Source organism: Rhyacophila brunnea, unplaced genomic scaffold, assembly GCF_057557595.1.
Source record: "Rhyacophila brunnea isolate RB1 unplaced genomic scaffold, BYU_Rbru_1.0 scaffold_7, whole genome shotgun sequence".
Classification (NCBI taxonomy): Eukaryota; Metazoa; Arthropoda; class Insecta; order Trichoptera; family Rhyacophilidae; genus Rhyacophila; species Rhyacophila brunnea.
In genome coordinates this window covers 27024693-27044339 of record NW_028233339.1, presented here as the reverse complement: position 1 = coordinate 27044339, position 19647 = coordinate 27024693, and the positions used below count along the sequence as shown (strand labels likewise).

The 19647-nt window shown below is 32.7% G+C and overlaps 1 protein-coding gene across 1 annotated transcript in view; it reads right to left on the bottom strand.

The window, feature by feature from the left end:
• Positions 1 to 19647, bottom strand: part of fng (Fringe glycosyltransferase) — a 253671-nt gene that overhangs the window by 157143 nt on the left and 76881 nt on the right. The window contains exon 2 of the mRNA XM_085958107.1: positions 14802 to 14850. Within this exon, the coding sequence (XP_085814233.1) occupies positions 14802 to 14850 (49 nt within the window). The remainder of the gene's footprint in view (positions 1 to 14801; positions 14851 to 19647) is intronic.

The following is a 19647-nucleotide window of genomic DNA, read 5'->3' as shown; positions in this document are numbered from 1 at the left end:
ACTTTCTAATGATGTAGTAAAATTAGTAAATCCACGGATGCATTATTTTTACATCGTACTTGTCACATCATATAGCGATATTTTTCGGTTTTGCGTGTCTAGTAGCGCCTATACAGGTGGCATGGATTTACTTGCACCAATAAATAGTGTGTATTTTAAAATATCGCGACTTTTAAACTACCACGTAAAAATGCTGACGCGATAATGTCTTTGTGACACTACATAATTATATTTGACAGTCGTGATAATCGATTAACCTCAAAATGAGTCTGCACGATGTAGTTACTACCGTTCTACGCAGGAAAATTCAGAAGCATCCGATTTTTTTTTATTCATACACCAATCTTGCATATTGCAGGATAATACACGTTTACACGTGCATTTTCTTGTTATGGCCGCGACAATACGTACTGTCAGCAGTAAATACATGCACGTGTAAACGAAGTTTAAGATTAAAAAATACAAGAATAACATAAACAACTGAATGAAAGGGGAAATATTATTTATCGGCTAGTACCGACCAGTCACAAATCTAAGTACATAATAGTCTAACCTAGCCGTTTAAAAAGTGAAAAAATGTTAGCATATTGATGAACAGTGTAAACCTCATACAATGAGTAGCTGCTATACATATTTAATTTAGATTACATGGCATCAATCAACCTATATGTAGGTAATAGCTTAAGAGTAAGGTAAATATAATATTTTAAGTAATCATACGGAGAAAGGCACCAGTTACTGTAGATACCTCATTAGGCTCGATACAATGGTATATTAGTATACATACCTATCATTAAGTGCAGTGATGACAAACTTGTGAGTGAAAGTGACATGCTGAAGAGTGTTCAATAATGCCAGAGCACACTCATGAAATTGGTTTTAAAAAACAAAAACATTTTAGAAAAATGTCTGAAAAAATTAAAGTTAGTATTAAAAATAACGTGCGTTTTAAGAATCGGTCGAACAATACCCATTACAAACCAGCCAATGTTTAATATCACACCTTAATAATTCATCAGTAAATAATACATACTCTAAAATTTCGTTCGGACCTTGATCGCCTCCCAAAGAGGTTTCCTTTACTAGAAATGTATAGTAACTACATGCTCGACCTATTAGGTAGGTATATTATGCTATGAACTCAAACACACATTGAAAAACAATATATTATGAATTTGATAAAGGTGGGGGTTGAACACGAGATCCGCGACAAGAGCTTGTGATTTCTCGATTTTTTTATTCTCGAGAATTCGAGATCGGTTTATTAATTTATCAAGATCTCAAGAATTTTCGAGAAATTTTAATGTAAAGTAATTTTGTTCGAAAAACAAATTACGTTCAGTGGAGAGACTTTAAAATTATTTCTCGAGAACTTCCGAGACGAGAAAAGCTTTGTCCACGACATCATAAGCAGAAACTTCAACACTAGTCCATCCCAGGCACATAAAATACACACTGGGATACTTTTGATAATCCGTGTCACGACACCATTGTATATTTTAAAAGAAGAAAATAAGATATACCTACACTGGCCCAAGACTCGATAATTATAATTTTAGTTAAGTGGTGCTAGCAAATTCTGGCTTTTAGTAGCACCTAAATTTTTGTCACCCTTGGAAAGGGTTCATCATCGCTGTCGTAAGGTATTATTAACATGGCGACGTAATAATGTGTACCTACTTTATTGGTAGTGAGAGAAAATTGTAATTATTGACGTCACGTATGTGTGGGAACTGCCGTGTAGGTACAATTGGATCAGTTTCTCAAAGTTTTTCGCACTGTATCTCTCTTTAAGAGCATATTTTATAATATATGAGTTAGTGCACATTTTAAGGTTTTGAGTTAATTCACGACCATTCGTGTAGAAAGATTTATTCTATATGATTCAGTAAAAACCAAGCGAACAATATTCTGAATGTTTCATTAAAAATATCGAACAACCCTTTATTTTATTAATCATCATTTTCAATTTCATGAGGAAATGTCTGGGTAGATACCTGGTTAAAATACAAAATGTCATTGAACATTACCGAATTGTAGAAGACCATATTTTAAAAAAATCAATTTTCTTTAACAATGTACGTTTTTTTAAATTAAAATGATAATTTGGGTAAAAATTTCATACCATTATCGAACATTGTTTTTTGAGTTGCTGACTTTGGATTCGAATCTTTAAAATTAGATTTTCTGAAAACATGTAAAACTGCACAAACAAAAACTTAAAATACATAAAATGACACACAGTGGTGAAGAGTAATTTCAATGTGATGTTTAATCATTTACAAGCAAGCAGAAAGTATGAGTATTTAATAATATGTACATACAACTACATTAACCACCTATATTGGATATGTTTATACATATATAATTTTAAATCTCTGTTATCTCTTTTACATGCACAAGCCTCATGACTGTAAAACACAATTTGACTTTTTTGGATCCTAGTGCCCATTTGGAAATTCTAATATGCTCGCCAAGGAAGAGGCAGCGCTCGCTTTGGGAATCACTGAATTAGAGTATACCGGGTTCACAGCACACTTGCAAAAATACTGTAATCATTCATCTTCAGTGTGTGCGTTGATAAAATCACAGTCACACACAGACGCTAAGTATCAATGTTTCATTAGGGACACATTAAAGCCTTCTACAGTAACTAAACTAGCTAATTAATAAGAAAATGAATAATGACTAATTAGTGCTAACGAGAAATATAATAACGTATTAACATAAAATACATATACTTATTATATAAATACAAAGTACGTCAAACTTCAAATATGATCACAAAAACATTTAACATACTGGTGTACAACAAACGCAAACCTTGATAATAATATTATGATAATTGAGAGAATATTCCATGCCCGACTTGTCAGTTTTGTGCTTACGGGTGGGATGGAAGTGGCTGTGGCCGTGTATCATTGATTTAATACAGGGTATTGACGGAAATAGATTATCTCCATATTCAAGTGGACACCGTAGAATACAATACACACCCTTATTACACTATATCTAAAATTTTCAACAAAATACAAAGGTACCTATGGTGATCAATTTTCTTGACGGAAATCGTAGGCATATTAATTTACCCCGTGTATATATATTGGAATGAATTTAAATGATTTTGAAAAAAAATGCAAAATTAAATAAATTTTAATAAAAGAGCACCACGCTCAAATAAGGAATTGTCTTATTCATATTATAAGGATGGTCAGCGTAAATATAGGTACCTACTCAAGGATTACTGTTGAAATACGGCGTGGTCGGTGGCGTTTTAAGCATGCGGAGGCTCGAATCCCTGACAAGTTTGGGAGTCCCCTTATGTTTTTTTGTCTGTTAAATAAATTGCTATTTCATATATAGCAACAATATATAGAAAAACCGCCACTGGGAATTAATCGTTGGTAGGTAGGTACCTGTTTTAGCATCGCATGACCTCAAAAAAAACAATACGAATTTATAAAACACCAAAACGATAAGTAACAGAAAAATAAAACGTTTTACGAAGTGTTTCCATCGTGTTGTCAAAGGGTTGTACCTACATTGTCATGTCATAGAATATTTTACGCACGAACCTATATGTAATCGAACTGGTGTAGGTATGTCGTGTAATAAAGGATTCACTCTGACGTATTTTCGTCTACAAGCCGCCGGTTAAAAAGTTTGCTCCAAAAATAGATAACATTAAAAGTATTAACAGTCGTTTATTAGTTGATAGTTTTGCAAAGTCAAATGATCTACAGAAATGTACCTATTGAATTTATTTAACCTTAGCCCAACAAGCACGCAAAACTTTCAAACAAACAGGCTTTAAGCCGCTTAACCCTTTTCATGTAAAAAGGAAAGTTCCTTTGTGCGAAGTCGATAAAACACTGAACTTGGAATGATGGGGTTTATAGAACCGTTGGCTGTAAACGCAAATAACTTTTGTCAAAATCGGCTGGAATGCCAACAGTCTAAATACGCAAAATACCATTCAGAATCAAATCCAGTACTTGGGACTGCGTAGCAATTCCAAAATTAGAAATAATATTTTTACTTGCAGAGCTATTCTAAATAGTTAACACGGTAACACGTTTTCGTTATTTCTCTTGATCCAAAATAACAACGCGTTTATCTACAATAATTGGTAACACACCACCGCGATCTACTCGATTCCAAATGCATCCTATTAAGTTCCCCAATAGGATTTCTTTTACCCAATAAAGGAAAAGGTCCACTTTGTGGTTTGATGATTGACCTTGGTTCGGGGAACACTTACCCGTAGGCGGTTTATCACCATTCATGCAGTAGGTACTGCATACAGCCATGTGGTAGTTTCTCATTTGGCATTATTTGGAAGGCTGAGGAGGAATGTCTTCACAGAGTTCAGGCTTTATTGCTGAAGCATAGGTATCCATGATTGTTATCGTACCTACCCAATGTGAAATTGTCAATATACTATATTCAATATTCATCTTCTTTACTGATATCTGCTCGTTAGACAATATGGAAGCCACATGGCTCTTTCAAAAATATCTGAAGCTCGCTAGCATTATTATTAATATATATATCTATAATATAAATTTTTCCAGGACATGTCTGTGGATGATATTTAGCGGCCTTTCAGATAGCTGGAATTCGCTTCGCTTGAATAATAGGCAGACCAGGTTAACATACTCTTGGAGACATCTGTAACACTTGGCCGAGCCAGGTCCATCGTCACTTCTTCGATCGCTATACAAATGGTAACGGCTGCAGTAACATTCAAATTCAAGTAGAATATCTGGAACCCGCGAATGTTCTCGGTTACAACCGAATGCCGCCTATTCAACGAATTAATAAAATTCTCCTGTTAGCGTTAGCCTGGAGAGACTTGTAATAGTTTAGACTTTAGTATATACATCTACTTAAGTTAGGTATTCGTGTATTTGTAAACAAGGATTGAATGGACGTATTTTTCTGATTAATAACATTAACAAAACGATTTACATAAAAAAAGATTAGTTCGTCGATATTCACTTTCCTCAATCTATAATTAAAGTCGAGGACTTAATGACATCATAATATATGATACATAAAACGTACCACCAACTACGAAAACTGACAAAACCCGGTGAATTGGGTATAAGAGATTCCAAATTTTCCATCTCAATGGTAGTGGTATATTGAGTGCTACAATATATAGCACGTGTACCCGTGTTGTCCGCAGATGAAAAAAAATATACCACAAATACAATTTTCGGCTCACATTGTAATAAATAAAGGGCTAGGCTAGGAAAACCCTTGTTTCATCAAAGTTTCGTGAATTGATGTATCAATCAAGATGGCAGACGTAGCGTACAGTGCTATGCTAAGATATGTTTAAATTATATTGTAAATTTATAATAGATACCTAATCCCTAAAAACTGATGCCACACATCCGGTTCAGACGAGTATGTTGGTTAAATTATGCGCGAGTTTAAAAGATAGCTTCAAGATAGATAATGTGTGCAGTCTTAATAATAATTGACACACAATTCTTGAAAAATATTATCACTATTTAATAGGAACAACGTTATATTAGAGATTTTTTGTCTGCAGCGCCATTTACTTCTGTAATAAATCGCCTGGCTGAGCAATAATAATTATTGACTTCACAGTGTCTTCTCAATTTGATTAAATTTAACTGCGCATTGATTGTCATAAGATAACTACGTGTGTTGTATTTTTTTACATACTATTTGAGACTCCACAATGAGTAGATATAGGTACATATTTACAAATGATATAAGTTGGTCCAGTATAAACAAAAAAATTTCAAAAACATACCGCTAAAGGCAGAATATCATTTAATTTATTCGAAAACGTACAGTAGCCTATCTGGAGAATCTTATAAATACATAATAACAAGCTCCGAATCCTACATGAAAGATAAGAAACATATTATTAAATTCCAGAATAAATTTAGGCTTTAATTAATAACATCTTCATGTAGATACCTACTCGCTGATTCAGTGAATTAGATACGACATGATTGAAAAATATATAAGTATATCGAACTAAATATGTATTATTATTAGGAATCTTCGAGCACAGTGAAACGAAAGAAAGCAAAGCATTTCGGGACACCCAATGAATAAAACAAAGCATTATTATTTTGGAATAGAATGTGGAACTCCGTGATAGTTATTAAATGTATTTTAGAATATTTGTTTATTTATCAAATTTAAAGTTGGGAAGTTTTTTTTTTTTAAAGAAATGTCAGTCGAAATCGATGTCAAAAGGTTAGGTTAGATTAGTATATTTCTACACCTACCACGTAAAATCGTCTAACTATTGAATTTTATCTAAATCTATTTCGTTTTTGATTTACTTAGAAAAATAATCGATGAAACGTTGTAATGGCAATATCACCAGATTATTTTTTAGTATCCAAATCACGATCACCGTTCCCATGCAGCATTGTTATATTTCGTTTAATTGGAGAAATAATAGTAAACTTACAAAAACTAGAATTGCCTGCACTTAAAAATGAAAGCATCTCAATGAATAGTTGACAGTAATGATAGGAAACTGCGGTTAGTTTGAATTTAATATACAAAAAATCATCATTTTTTTCATATATATTTCCGCACATTCGTATAATTGCTTCGGCATGATAATACGAATAGTATCACGATATATACAGCGTCAGCTCATTCTTAGTTGAATAACATTAATTTAAATAATAATCGAGTTGTAAAAAATACTCTTTCTATAAGAAGTAAAGAAGCAATGCACGAATAAACACTCTTCTAATGATTGTTTTTTTAGATAATTAATTTCCTCCATTAATTATTATTGTATCGTGAAAGTTGATGTTAACAAAGGCGGTTAGGTACTATCATTTTACGTTAGATAATGTATCAATCTTGTTATAAATTATTGGAAGACAAATAGATTTGCGCTGTCAGCCATTTTAGTGGTCTATAAATCACAAGTCAGGATTGTTGGAGACTGTAATAGTTATTAATTTTTAAAATAATATATTATCTCAGAAACACAATGCATGCAACAGTAAATAAATATTAAAATAATATCCTAGGTAAAAATTAGAAACGAGCGGGATTTGAACTCCACGGACCACAAAAACATTTAAGATATTGGTTTTCAAAAATATTTGTTTCGCGGGGCCCTTACTGTCTACACCAGGGGACTGAAATACCTAACGAGTAAGGAGTAGCAGGTAACCGATCTCGAGTAAGGAAGAGCCCCGGATAAACTTAAACACGTGTCAAAAATACGTCATACGTCGAATACTGACAACTGCTCTCGGTTTATGCATTGACGCTCATTTAATATTGGTGTATTACACACACTATTGCACGTTCTTAATGCGTGTTTCATTTTCGTAAGACACTCGCACATTCAAAACAGTGCATCAAAATAGCCTATCATAATTCTATTTATTATCTGTTCTGTGGTCTACACATTTTTCATGAAGCCAATAATCAAACTGCAGCTGTATGTAACGATACGTTATAATATTTTATTGTATATGATCGTGTTTATTAAGAATAACGTTGATTTTTTAAGCAATAACAGATTCTGACTCTGTGCGTAATGTTTGGTGTAAGATAGAAAATAGTCAATGAAACCATTAAAACGAATCTATCATTGTGCCACTGCATCAAAGCATTTAATTTATTCACTGTAATTATTAAATCCACGTAAAACGCTGAGGAACATTCGAAGATTTGCAGAGAAGTTAAATGAAGAACATCGGCAGAAGAATGGAAGAAGTGGAAATTTTGAATACAGTACGAAGTAAAATAGATGAATAAAAATAAACAATTATTCAACATAGGATATTCGCGGCAACGCTACTGGTTTTTATAGCCACTTGTAAATATTGTCAAAAATTCTGTATTCTTTCCTATAAGGAGAGTTAAAATGTAACCAGTTTACTTTAAGTATAATTTCATGTAAAATATTCTGCAGGAAATGCTTACTTATCGGCAGACATATCATTTTTGGGTAATGAATGCAATACCCATTTTGAGAAAAACGTCAGGATGCCGTTATTTTGTTTATCTTCGAATTAATGATGTGTTGAAATCGGAAAAAACATTACGTGAAATTTCCTCTAAAGATATAATCAAACAATTCTGTCATGACACCTGATACACATTTATGGAATAATCGATCGAAATACAAATTATTGATAAAAACTGTGAATACTATTAGTTTGTTCTAACGACTAATATGTATATATCAGTGGCGAAAAGGGGAAGTAGGCTGTTAAGATCCGACATAAATAGTGCACACTAAATTTTGTCAGTCAAACGTTTTTTTTTTTCTTCTTTGAACTAAGACTACAATGTGTAGATACTGTTAAAAATGCAATTAAACCTTGCCTAATCTAAGCCATAGTAGATTATAGTAAAAAATATTCGTTTGTTTATAAAATATGTAAGTATTTCAAAGTATGCCTTTAAACCATTCATAATTTTAGATATTTTACAGAAAGAAGAACATTTTTTTTGATTATAGTTTCGTTAGGCAAAAAAAACTAACCTACACCATCTTAAGAGTCGGCCTATAGTGCCGTTGGTCTTAGGTTTGAATCCTGGGTCTGGCAAATTGTATTCTTAGTTCAATGAAAACAAATAAATATAACTGACAAAGTTAAGTGTGCACTATTTATGCAGAATCTTAACAGCCTACCCCCACCCTCCCCACTGATATATTATAGTCTCACCGCCATTATTTACAATTATAATAGATCGGCGAGGCTTATAAACTGATACATCACTCATTAATTATTATGAATGTGATTCACTGATAACGATAAGGCATAGGCATAAAGCCCATTGACGCAGCGAGTGCGGCGCTCGCGCAAAATTTCTACAAGTGGCGCCGTAAATCATCAAAAATACAACGTAATCAAATACGCCAGCGCCCACTGGACTTAACGATGCCTTGCGCGCCGCCTGCCGCATGAGTCACCGTTTTTCGCTTCTCGGCGATATGATTTAATGAAAATACAAAGAAGTCCATTCATTGAACACGGCTACCAAAATTACGCTGCTTGAGGCCTCGTCGATCGACGGGCCAAAAGCAATTATTTAATAACAGAGAACCCATTGTTTTATTTTATTCCGTGTCATATTTCGCTGGTTGAATAATGTCGTCGTAAATATTTATTACAAGCCCCGAAATAATATAATATTTTTATTGCTTTGTTATGAGAGACGCTGTAAAAATAATTGTTTTGTGCTGCTTGGGCCGCTTATTACATAGGTGAAGGGTAATGCGCGGGAAGAGACGTGTGATTATGGTTATGAATAAACACTGCATTCGCCGACTTCGCCCGCTCGACGCGTTCTATGAGCGCTATCGCTAAGAGTGGTAAGTCTGATATAACATGACCTAATCAAGAATCGGTCAAGTGTATAACGTTCAAACACGCTGCCAGTTTGGACAGTACGCAAAATAAATACACCTGAAGAAGCAACCAAGTCTTTTCAGCCGTTGGTCAGATACCTGGGTTAACCTTTACAATGGCTCTGCACTCTGCGGTCCCTCACCCATGCAACAGTTAGAATAAATTTAGATGTTGATAAAATGTAATGATGTAATCCAACCAGGCAGGGGGATATGTCGCCCCTCCCTCGATAATCTTCTAGGATAAATATGTGACGTAATCACAGATATAATTATAATAACGTAAATAATTTATTCTAGTGAAAACATTATTGACAATTATTATGATTTATTAATAATATTAATACTATCGACCGAAGGTAGATACTTGATGGAATTTGAATTTATATTCTAATGGATTTAAGTTTTGACTATTCCATTTGAGTCGTTTTTTGCGACCTGCCTTTCGCGCCTGAAGATGCCGAAAGGCGAAACCCGGGTCGCAAAAAAACGACTCAAATGCAATAACACAAAACTTAAATCCATTAGAATTTATTATGATTCAATTATTTGAAAATCTAGTTTCGAGATAGCTTTAATTTTGAGAAAATCTAGCATTTTTTCTTACCCTAACTAGCATATTTTTGTGAACGACATTTGTTAACACTGCGTATGATATATCAATATATCACTACGGCCAATGGGAAAATTCGTGATGTCCTTCACTTGGTCACAATCTGTCATATTTGATTGGTGACACGTTGAGACTTATTCGACCTCAAAATGTGGTTTATATAACCGTAAAATATAATGAAAAAGGGATAGATGTGTATGATATGTGAGGACGCGGAACAGCTGGTAAAATTTCAAAGTTATAGATGAGTAGAAGGGGTGTGAATATGTAATGGGAATAGGTATTGTGTGAAGTTGGGAGAGCATACTTTGTAGAACGTAACTACTATGCAAATGAAACACATCTCGTTATTCAGTTTTATATGTCGTGCATACGAAATAAAAAAAATATAGTAGGTATTGTGAATTTCCATAAAGTAAACACCGAATCTCTTTAAAGGTACTATTACATTTGGAATATTTTCAAATTATATTGATATATTATTTTCGATATCGAATGCCTTCGGTACGGTTCAATTTAAAATACACAATATGAAACAAACGCAAATATAATGTAACAGTGCCTCTGCTAGATTGTAAGCCAGTTCGCCACAGTGAAAATAGCGCGACGACGAACAAATTTAATAAAACATGGGAAACTGTAGCGACGTGACATAACGCGGGATTTCCCTGTTACACAAAAAAAATCAAATAAATTCTATCGCAAGTCAAGAATACAAGACACGTACTCTGTGCTTCAAAATGTAAGCCACGCATGCTGATATGTAAATGTGGAAATCGGGGCGCCCTCAAAGGTTGACGAAGCTATGTATTATTGTGATAGGTAAATATGTAGGGACCTACTCTCTGCGAAAAGGTTCGTTTTTTATAAGGGTAGGTACAACAATGTTGCAAAGTGTACCTATCATATTAGTATTGTACTTACTATAATTTTGGTTCTCCATAAAACAATTAATAAAATTTAAATAATATACTGCTATCGTACGCCGATTACGTACATTAAAATACTATATTTTTGGTTACTTAAAAATGACCACGTACTGCAGCTTTCTTCAGAAATACAAAATCATGTACCGACATCTTTTTGGGATTATGTATTCACTATATTAATTAAATGTATATTAAATGTAAAAAAATATGGCTTCACGGCGATTCAAAGAAAATTTAATTTAAAATACGAACGACAAACACATGTATGACTTTACTATACATAATTTTAATATTTAAACGCATTTGTTATGAATTTCGCGAAACATGTATAAAAATGCCTGCATGTAGGTATAAAATACCCTAGCTAGGCCAATCGCTTAAACTCAATATTAATTAACGCATAAGAAGAAGCACTCATGATCGCAAATTTTCTTATTATTTACAGTATTATTGCAAGTAGAGTTAATTTTTGAAACTAAATAGCGTTATGTACCTACTTATTAATTGTGTTAATGAGCCTTATTCTAATGTAGGTAGATCTCATTTTTTCAACTACATTCATATGTTATGTTTCACGTCATGCTGCATACAAAGTCAATGGAAAAATGTCCGACAGCAGAAAAGTTCATCAAAACCATGAACAAAATGTTATTAGTGTAACGAAGGCGGAACTAGAATTCTAAAGGCGCCCTTTTGCCAGTTAGTGACAAGTGTCGACGTTGGATTGTGATGTAAACCAGTCTTAACAAGCTGCAGCAGAATCCGAAGAGATAAAATCTCCAAGACTTTCAATAATTGACAGTCCACAGGCAGTGTATAATGTAACTTCATCGTCTGGACATAATATAAAGAGAAATATAATATTTCCAAGACTCGTTGATACTCGGACAACTTGGTTTATTATTTGTTTTGTTAATAAATAATGTAGTTGACAAATACAACATATTATTGTGCAGTGGTAGACCAAAATTTTGTCCAGTAGATACAAAATAATCATCGTGGTTCCTGTATATAATAATATAAGACACATACCTACTTTATCAAATTATGAGCGTGAAAGTATTATAGTGAGATTTTTTTTTTTTTAGAATTATTAATAACCATGTCCTTGTGGTTGTGGTTGTTAGTAATTTTGAACAATCACAAACACCCAGGCTTTGAGAAAAACACATTAATGTTATTGTCATGACCGGGAATCGAGCCCAGAACTCTCGGGTGGAAGGCCAGCGCCTTACCCACCGCACCACGAGAGCCGCTATGTGAGATTTATTAAGTACTAACTACTTATGCTAATACTTGAATATAGCAGGTAGGTACGTATATTAAACTTTACTTATAAAAAGATAAACGAAACAGGGGTGAAGAACTTCATATCGTGAACACAAAGTGAATGTAATACATAAATAAAACACTACGTACGTGCATAATATACGGATTGCAATACCGAATGACTACCGGTATTTCATATTGCAAACATTAGTGGTCGCCATATCTTTACACGAAATCGGGTCATAGACCCTGAAGGCAAGGGAGCGGAAGGCAATTGATGCCTTCGAGATGTGGTGTTGGTGCCGAATGCTTTATATTTTTTGGACAGAACACAGGACGAACCAGTCAATCATCCAGAGACTGCAGATAAAGGAACGGCTCTCGACAATATGTCTGAGACGCATTCTGCAGTTTTTTTTTGTAATATGACGAACGCAGTTTCTTTTGTGATTTGACTATCTGTAACGATAGTGTACGTGTACATGAAAAGTCGTCATGATGCCAGCCCCGGAAGTGGTCTCGTCTCCTACTCCTCAATTCTGTATTTTATATGATATAAACTAAACCATATACCTATCCACTATCTAGTTATGTTTGTTAAGTTAAAAATTTGCTATATGTGAAATATTAGTACGTATGTGAACGATTTTGTGTGATTAGCATAAGTCATGTTATCCCAATGCATAATCATAAATTAAGTAATATTGGCAGAGGTTGTAGGATATATTAATAATTATCGATATTACAAAGCATTTCCAGATTAAAAAACGATCGCATGTCGAAATGAAATGTATTATAAAAAGACAGTTGTGCAATTAAAAAATATATTGACACGAAAACGCGACTGAGAAAATATAATAATTTATTCACAGAAAACCAATTAAGGCTGGAAGGCTTTAAAATTTTATTTTTAAATCATAAGACTGGTTCAATTCATTACCAAAGTGGACTGGTTATCTGGAGCGGTCCATTTTTGGAGGTAGTCACACCCACTGCTCACTTTGGCTAACCCTATAAGTCTCGATACTTACCTACATAAAGAATATAAATAAAATGATATCCACTTAATTTTTTTTTTTTGATGAAATAAAATTTTGAATTGTATTATTTCAGTAAACCATAATCAGTCAATGAATAATATGGATACTATTGATACTGTATTTCAAAAATTATTGACTTTTTTCCAATAATTATCTAGGTATTGTGAACAACATTCAAGTGGCAATGATTTGAGTTTCCCCATCTCCATCCGCCATGCATGTGCAGCCGCGGTTTGTGCACGGCCGCCTTCCATGATGCTATAAACGTGTCAGAATGTAAAATTTTTAGTCCCACACTTCCTTGTCCCGAAGTAGTGCTTAATTAAAGTAAGAGTTTTAGAAAATAAAAAGAATCTTGACTTGCTCTGCCGTCATTTATCTTAAATGACATGAAGTGTCCTCTGTACCCGTGTACTGAAAGTGATGAATCTAAGGAGGGATCGGAATTATTCCGTCCTCAAGTGACAATGTTTAAAATGCAATATAGAATTTTTCCATGATCGCGTGTCACACAGCACGCATACAAACTACATGGCGCAATAGAAAATGGCAGCCAAATATTTAATATGATTTTGCGCACACGTTAATAATGCCATCTTCACAAAATGGTGTCCACGCACATTACAAAAAATGTTCAATTACTCAATACAATATAATATATTATATGTGCCATTAATAAACACGACTGCCAATAGAGAATAGATGTACCTAGGTACATAGTATGTCAAGCGCTCCAATTCACATTTGACTGCAAATAACTTACTTATCCACCAAGAGAAATTATTTAAATGGGATAAAGAATAGGCATCACATTTTTGTTGAATAATCGACATTGAAAACAATATTTAGATAAGTATGTTGTTGAAAAAACATTGACGTTATGTATAGGTAGATATTATGACAGTTCTATTGTTAGCAGCACTGCTTTACGTGATGCTCCTTTGTTTCCTTATTCAAATATTACATTCATTTCAGTTTCAAATAGCGAGTGCTTCTACTTATGACACTGTTATATGTTTAAAAATATGTGGTCTTGAAATCTCCAACTAAAACCTAATTAATACATGCATTTAGATCAGTAATGAACCTCGATGAGATGCGTACTCGCTATTTTTTATTTTTGTATAGGTACATCCCTAACTGTTATGGTTCCTATTCCATTACAATTTAACAAAATGGTTTCATAATTGATTTTTGTAGACAGCCCCCAGCGAGTTGAAACGCGTATTCATAAGATAAAAACATTATTAACGAGTTGATCTACATATTAAACTTATTTAAACGCGGCGGAGTGTGTTTTCCAGTTTTTTATTATTCAGTTTTTATATCAATTACCATTCTACGTATTTTATTACCCGTTCTGATATAAGACCGTAAGAATGATTGGAAATAACTTTCAAATGGCTAGTAAAAAATACAGATTGTAAATAATATAACAACAAAAAAGTCTAGCTCTTTCTTGTTATTTACGGCTAGCGAAACTAATTAATAATTTAAAGATAATAAATGATTTGAAACATAAAAATGATTTATAGCAAAGAGCATAATAATTGTAGACTTACTTGTTTTTTCTTGGTAAATCGAGCTGTCAGCATCAGTGAAAAACCAAATCTGAAAAATAAAAAAAACAATAGAATCAATACTTATATAATGCATAATATATTATTTATATTTTATGCAACTCACACAACCAATTTAAGTAATAATATTAAACAAAATTAAATTTGAAATAGCCCTGTGACAAGAATTACAATGTTTTCTTTTCATTTTAAATAACCTAAATACCGGAATAATCATTCATTTGAGTTGAAATTGTAAATAAATAATTTTTTAATTGAAACCTCCCGAGCTTTAGCGTAGCTATGTAAGTAGGTACATTGGTGACTAGGGAACAATGCGTAGTCTCTTTGTAGCAAATAAATGATTAATGTAAATTTAATTAACGTATTCACGTTTATCTGTATAAATGGACGTAAAACATTGGCTCTCGGTGTTAAGTTTATATGTACCAAACTCAAATAATACAATTCACAATCATATTCTAACCGGGTGGGTATGTTATTTTTCTGCATATCTGCTTCATTTTAGATACATCAACTATTCATGTTCTGATGTATTGATTTTGGAAATATAAACTATCTTAATAATTAACGATAAATCAATCATGCTCAATAATATCAAATAAGTCGTATTTGTATGTAAGCGCAAAACTTTCATAATATTATAAAGAACACGAAACAAGGGTCGTGTAAAGCTCTACTGAACTAATTCGTATTTCTTTGTGGTAAATCAGAAAATCAATCAATCAAGAAATCAGAGATTTAAAAAAAAATAGATTACATTTTATATTTTCAAATAAAATTGTCTTTACAAAGTTTATGTCAGCTAGGGATTCAATGTGCTGATAAATCAATTGCTTATGAAATGTGGAATAGCTCGGAAAAGGTTTATAATATGGACTTAATTAATATAGTGAAAATATGTTAATACAACTATTTCCAGTTTTTACTTTTTTTATTAGGCAATCTTTCCATTTTTTGCACATTTATTACACCACTATCAAATACTTACCACTTTTTATAATTACGGTTGATGGATTTAAAGATTATTAAAAATATTAATCTAACAAAGAAATGATACTCTCAATAAAAATAATGCTAAGACAAAGACTTTAATTGAAATCAAGGATAGCTGCACTTTTTAAATTACAAGTTAATACATAACAATAATAACTAAGATTATTGAGCAACAGTGCTTATAGAATTGTTAAGAGTTGAAACGGCAGGTAATAAATAACTGCTTTGAAACTTGACTGACAAAAAACTGTTATTTTTTAATTATTCCGCAGAAGCAACGAGTACCTAAGTGTTATTTTTTTAAACGGGTAAAGCAAGTCAATTTTATCTTTTTACGCCTCGTAGAAGGATTTTGCTGTTTCTAATGTAAATACTAATTTATAATTCTAATTAAAACTTTAAAATCGTACGATCTCTTCATTCCTACTACATTAAAATAAATAATTTTATTTTCTAACCATATTATTCACTGATATTAAAACGATCATGACAAAATAAATATCCCAATGTCCAGACTCCTGAGCGAGTATTGCGACTCGACGGCTCGATTATTCTGCAGTACCTAATGGTAGCAAATTATATCCAATGTGTAAGTGTACATGTGTACTCTTCTGCAACTTCTTCTTGGCTACGCTTCTAGGCGCTGTTGTCGACTAAATGGGAGGAGCTTGATAGTTAATAATGGAAAAAAGGGAGGAGCATGTTAGTTCACAGTTTTAACACGTAGCCAAGAAGATGTTGCTGATGAGTAGTGAGACATTCAAGAGCCATACTATTTAATTATATATTGTGAAATATACATAACTATGTAATATTATATATTCACATAAGAACGTCCTGTCACTGGTGTGATTTAAATTTACATACCTTTATTTTCACTAAAAAAAACTTCACTAACATTCATAATAGGGTCATTTTAATTGAAAAAAATATATCTACACTACAATAAATAATTAGTTCCACTGAGAATTCGCTAAACAATCACATTCTCGGACTTGATTAGGGAGAGTTTCGTCCCACCCTTAATTCTTTAGAGGCGTTTAATACCAGAGTCACCCTTAATGAAATGTAGTTACAATTTGATCGCCGAGCACGAAGTAATATCACGTGCCGAAAGCGCTTTCGCCATAATTGGCAATTGTTTCGGGGAATAGACTTAAAATGGTAATGGGTTAGCAGCACGTGGGCGCACAGACGTCTTATTCGGGGGCGGTCCAGAATACCTACACGAAAACGCTGATATATGATAACAAAATGTCTTTTCGATTGCTTACTATTTATAAGCAAGCATCATGGAGCTTTAGACATATTATTTGTGTAGATAACGACGGAAATCATTGAAGCGGCGTACTTCACAAGCCACTCACCTATTTATTTTTTGAGACTGATCTTGTAGATCAAATATTTTCGGTAATCGATTTTTTATGGTCGGTTTCCAAATAGAAATGAAAATAAAATATGCCGTCGATCTATTTTCCCAGATACGGAAGGGAAAACAACGTATGAAATCCTAGCGAATATCATCAGGGCGTTCTTACTAAGAATTAGTAACCGCCAACGTCAAATGACAAAAATGGAGTATTTAATAGTTTAAGATGTTATAAAAATGTTAGGTATAAAAAATATTCATCTGACGGGTTTATTCGAAATAAATCTTTCTTAAATACGAGTCAACGGTTGAACTTTATAATGCTTACAGGTTCTTTCTTAAAACCCTACCAGACCCATGTCAATCGAAGATTTAAGATCTCACCACGAATAAAACGAGTGACATTTTTAGCGAAATATATAGAAATGAAATTTAGTGCAGTCTAGCTAACGTATACACACACTTCATAAACACTCTATGGATCACAGAATCTCAAACTTTATTTGCGAGAGACCCTTTTTCAACACGACAATATTGTGATGATACCCTTGCGTCCATATAATTCTCGCACTAACCCGGCTTCTTTTATAAATTTATTTATCGCTTGTAGCCGCAACAATAACGACCATGCCACATAATAAAATTATATTGGGTTGAGGCGGAAATTTCTTTAAGAGCAAATACAGTCAACATTCCATGTTATGTATATTTACAAAAAACAGATATTATTTTTAATAGGCCCAATGACAGTAGTGCAGTTAGTAATATAGATGAACAATCACAAAAACCGAGACACATTATAGGTCTATAGATATTTTCTATCAAACTCAACACATTGACAATAATACAATTATAGTAATTGATAAACTCTTTAAAGAAAGTTTTGTTACTTAACTATGTGACAGAAACATGTGTCGTATTATAATTATATTATAGTTTATTTAATAAAATAAAATGCAATAGGTAGTATTATGTATTACATATAATTTAATAGTGCTCAGGACCGGTTTCGTGCGCTTCAATAGGATTTTCTCAACTGACTGTGTGAATGATGTGGAATAAGTAGGTACTGCAGATTGCGTTTCATTTTAATTAGTACGATGTCTTTCCACCAAAAACTGTCAGTTATCATCAACAAAGTGGTATTTTTTATATGAGGCGAATATGATTTTTTAGAATCTGTCATGAGTCATGATTCACTAAATAGTTAAGCGCAGAACCTCCCTAAAATATTCAATATTTTTGTGTTACACCACTGACGTATTAAATAATTAAATGGGCGTATACATTACATGGAATATACATTTTAATTTACCAGAATCCTCTAATACAGATTTTATTATTTCGTGATAATCATATACCTACCTACTTACCCAAATGCATATTATGAAAATAGTTTAAAACTGAACACATTTTTTCCAAACGCGTATGTAGCCCAACGCAAGATGGGGAACCTTAAAAATATATTAGATTGCAGGGATGGCGAACCTTTTTACGTACGCGTGCCAAAATTTCCCAAATAATATTTTTCAATTTGTCCGATGTGCCAAGCAGTTTTTTTTAAGGCGAAAATTTTTATTAAGTTTTCTAAAAAAATTGTTAAGAATTCTATTAAAAAGGCTTAAAATTACAATTGGGTTATTGATATTCTATCTTTCACCGTATCTCTAGAGTCTAGACGAAGACAAATCTTTTATTCTTTGAATATTTTTTTCATTGTTTTCAAATTACTCAAAGAGATCGTGGAAGCATTTAAACCACTCTTCTTTCATATTATATTCTCCATCACTGAGCGGTTTTCCATTTTTAGAGATTATGTTTGAGGTAAAATAACAAGCAGTTATTATATTTGAATGACTGCCGATAATTAATTTCATAGGGTTTGTTGATTGTATATTTTTATGTTTAATTCCCCGATCCTAAGGACCGACCTAGGCAATCGTATATTTACATTAAACGTAATGATTATTCTTTAAAATGATTTGCCTGCAATTTTTTATACAATGCGATGTGTCATTATTTAAGGGGGGACATGCTCGTCGAAGGTCAAAATTGAGTTTTTATTGTATTTTCAAACCATGATCCTGGACACTCCTTAAACGTTGTAGAAAATCTATTTATATAATTTTGAAGCCTTATTATCCTTTATAGTTATTTTAAACATTTGATGACTGCATAAAGTATTTTTTACATAAAATAGTATTCTTTTAAACCTCTCGCTCTAATGTTTTAGAATATAGTCATATTTCGGTATATAACTGTGCAGTGGTGTTAAGATTTTTTACGTTTATTAATTTTTAAACGCATTTATGAAACCATTAGTATAATTTATTACGAGATAATTTTTGTAAAATATTCACGATAAAAAATTATATTGATAATCTCTGTGATCCCAAATTTGACAAGAATTAGGCATTTTATTATTCAAAAAATCGGCAAGATTAACACATTTGAAGATGATTT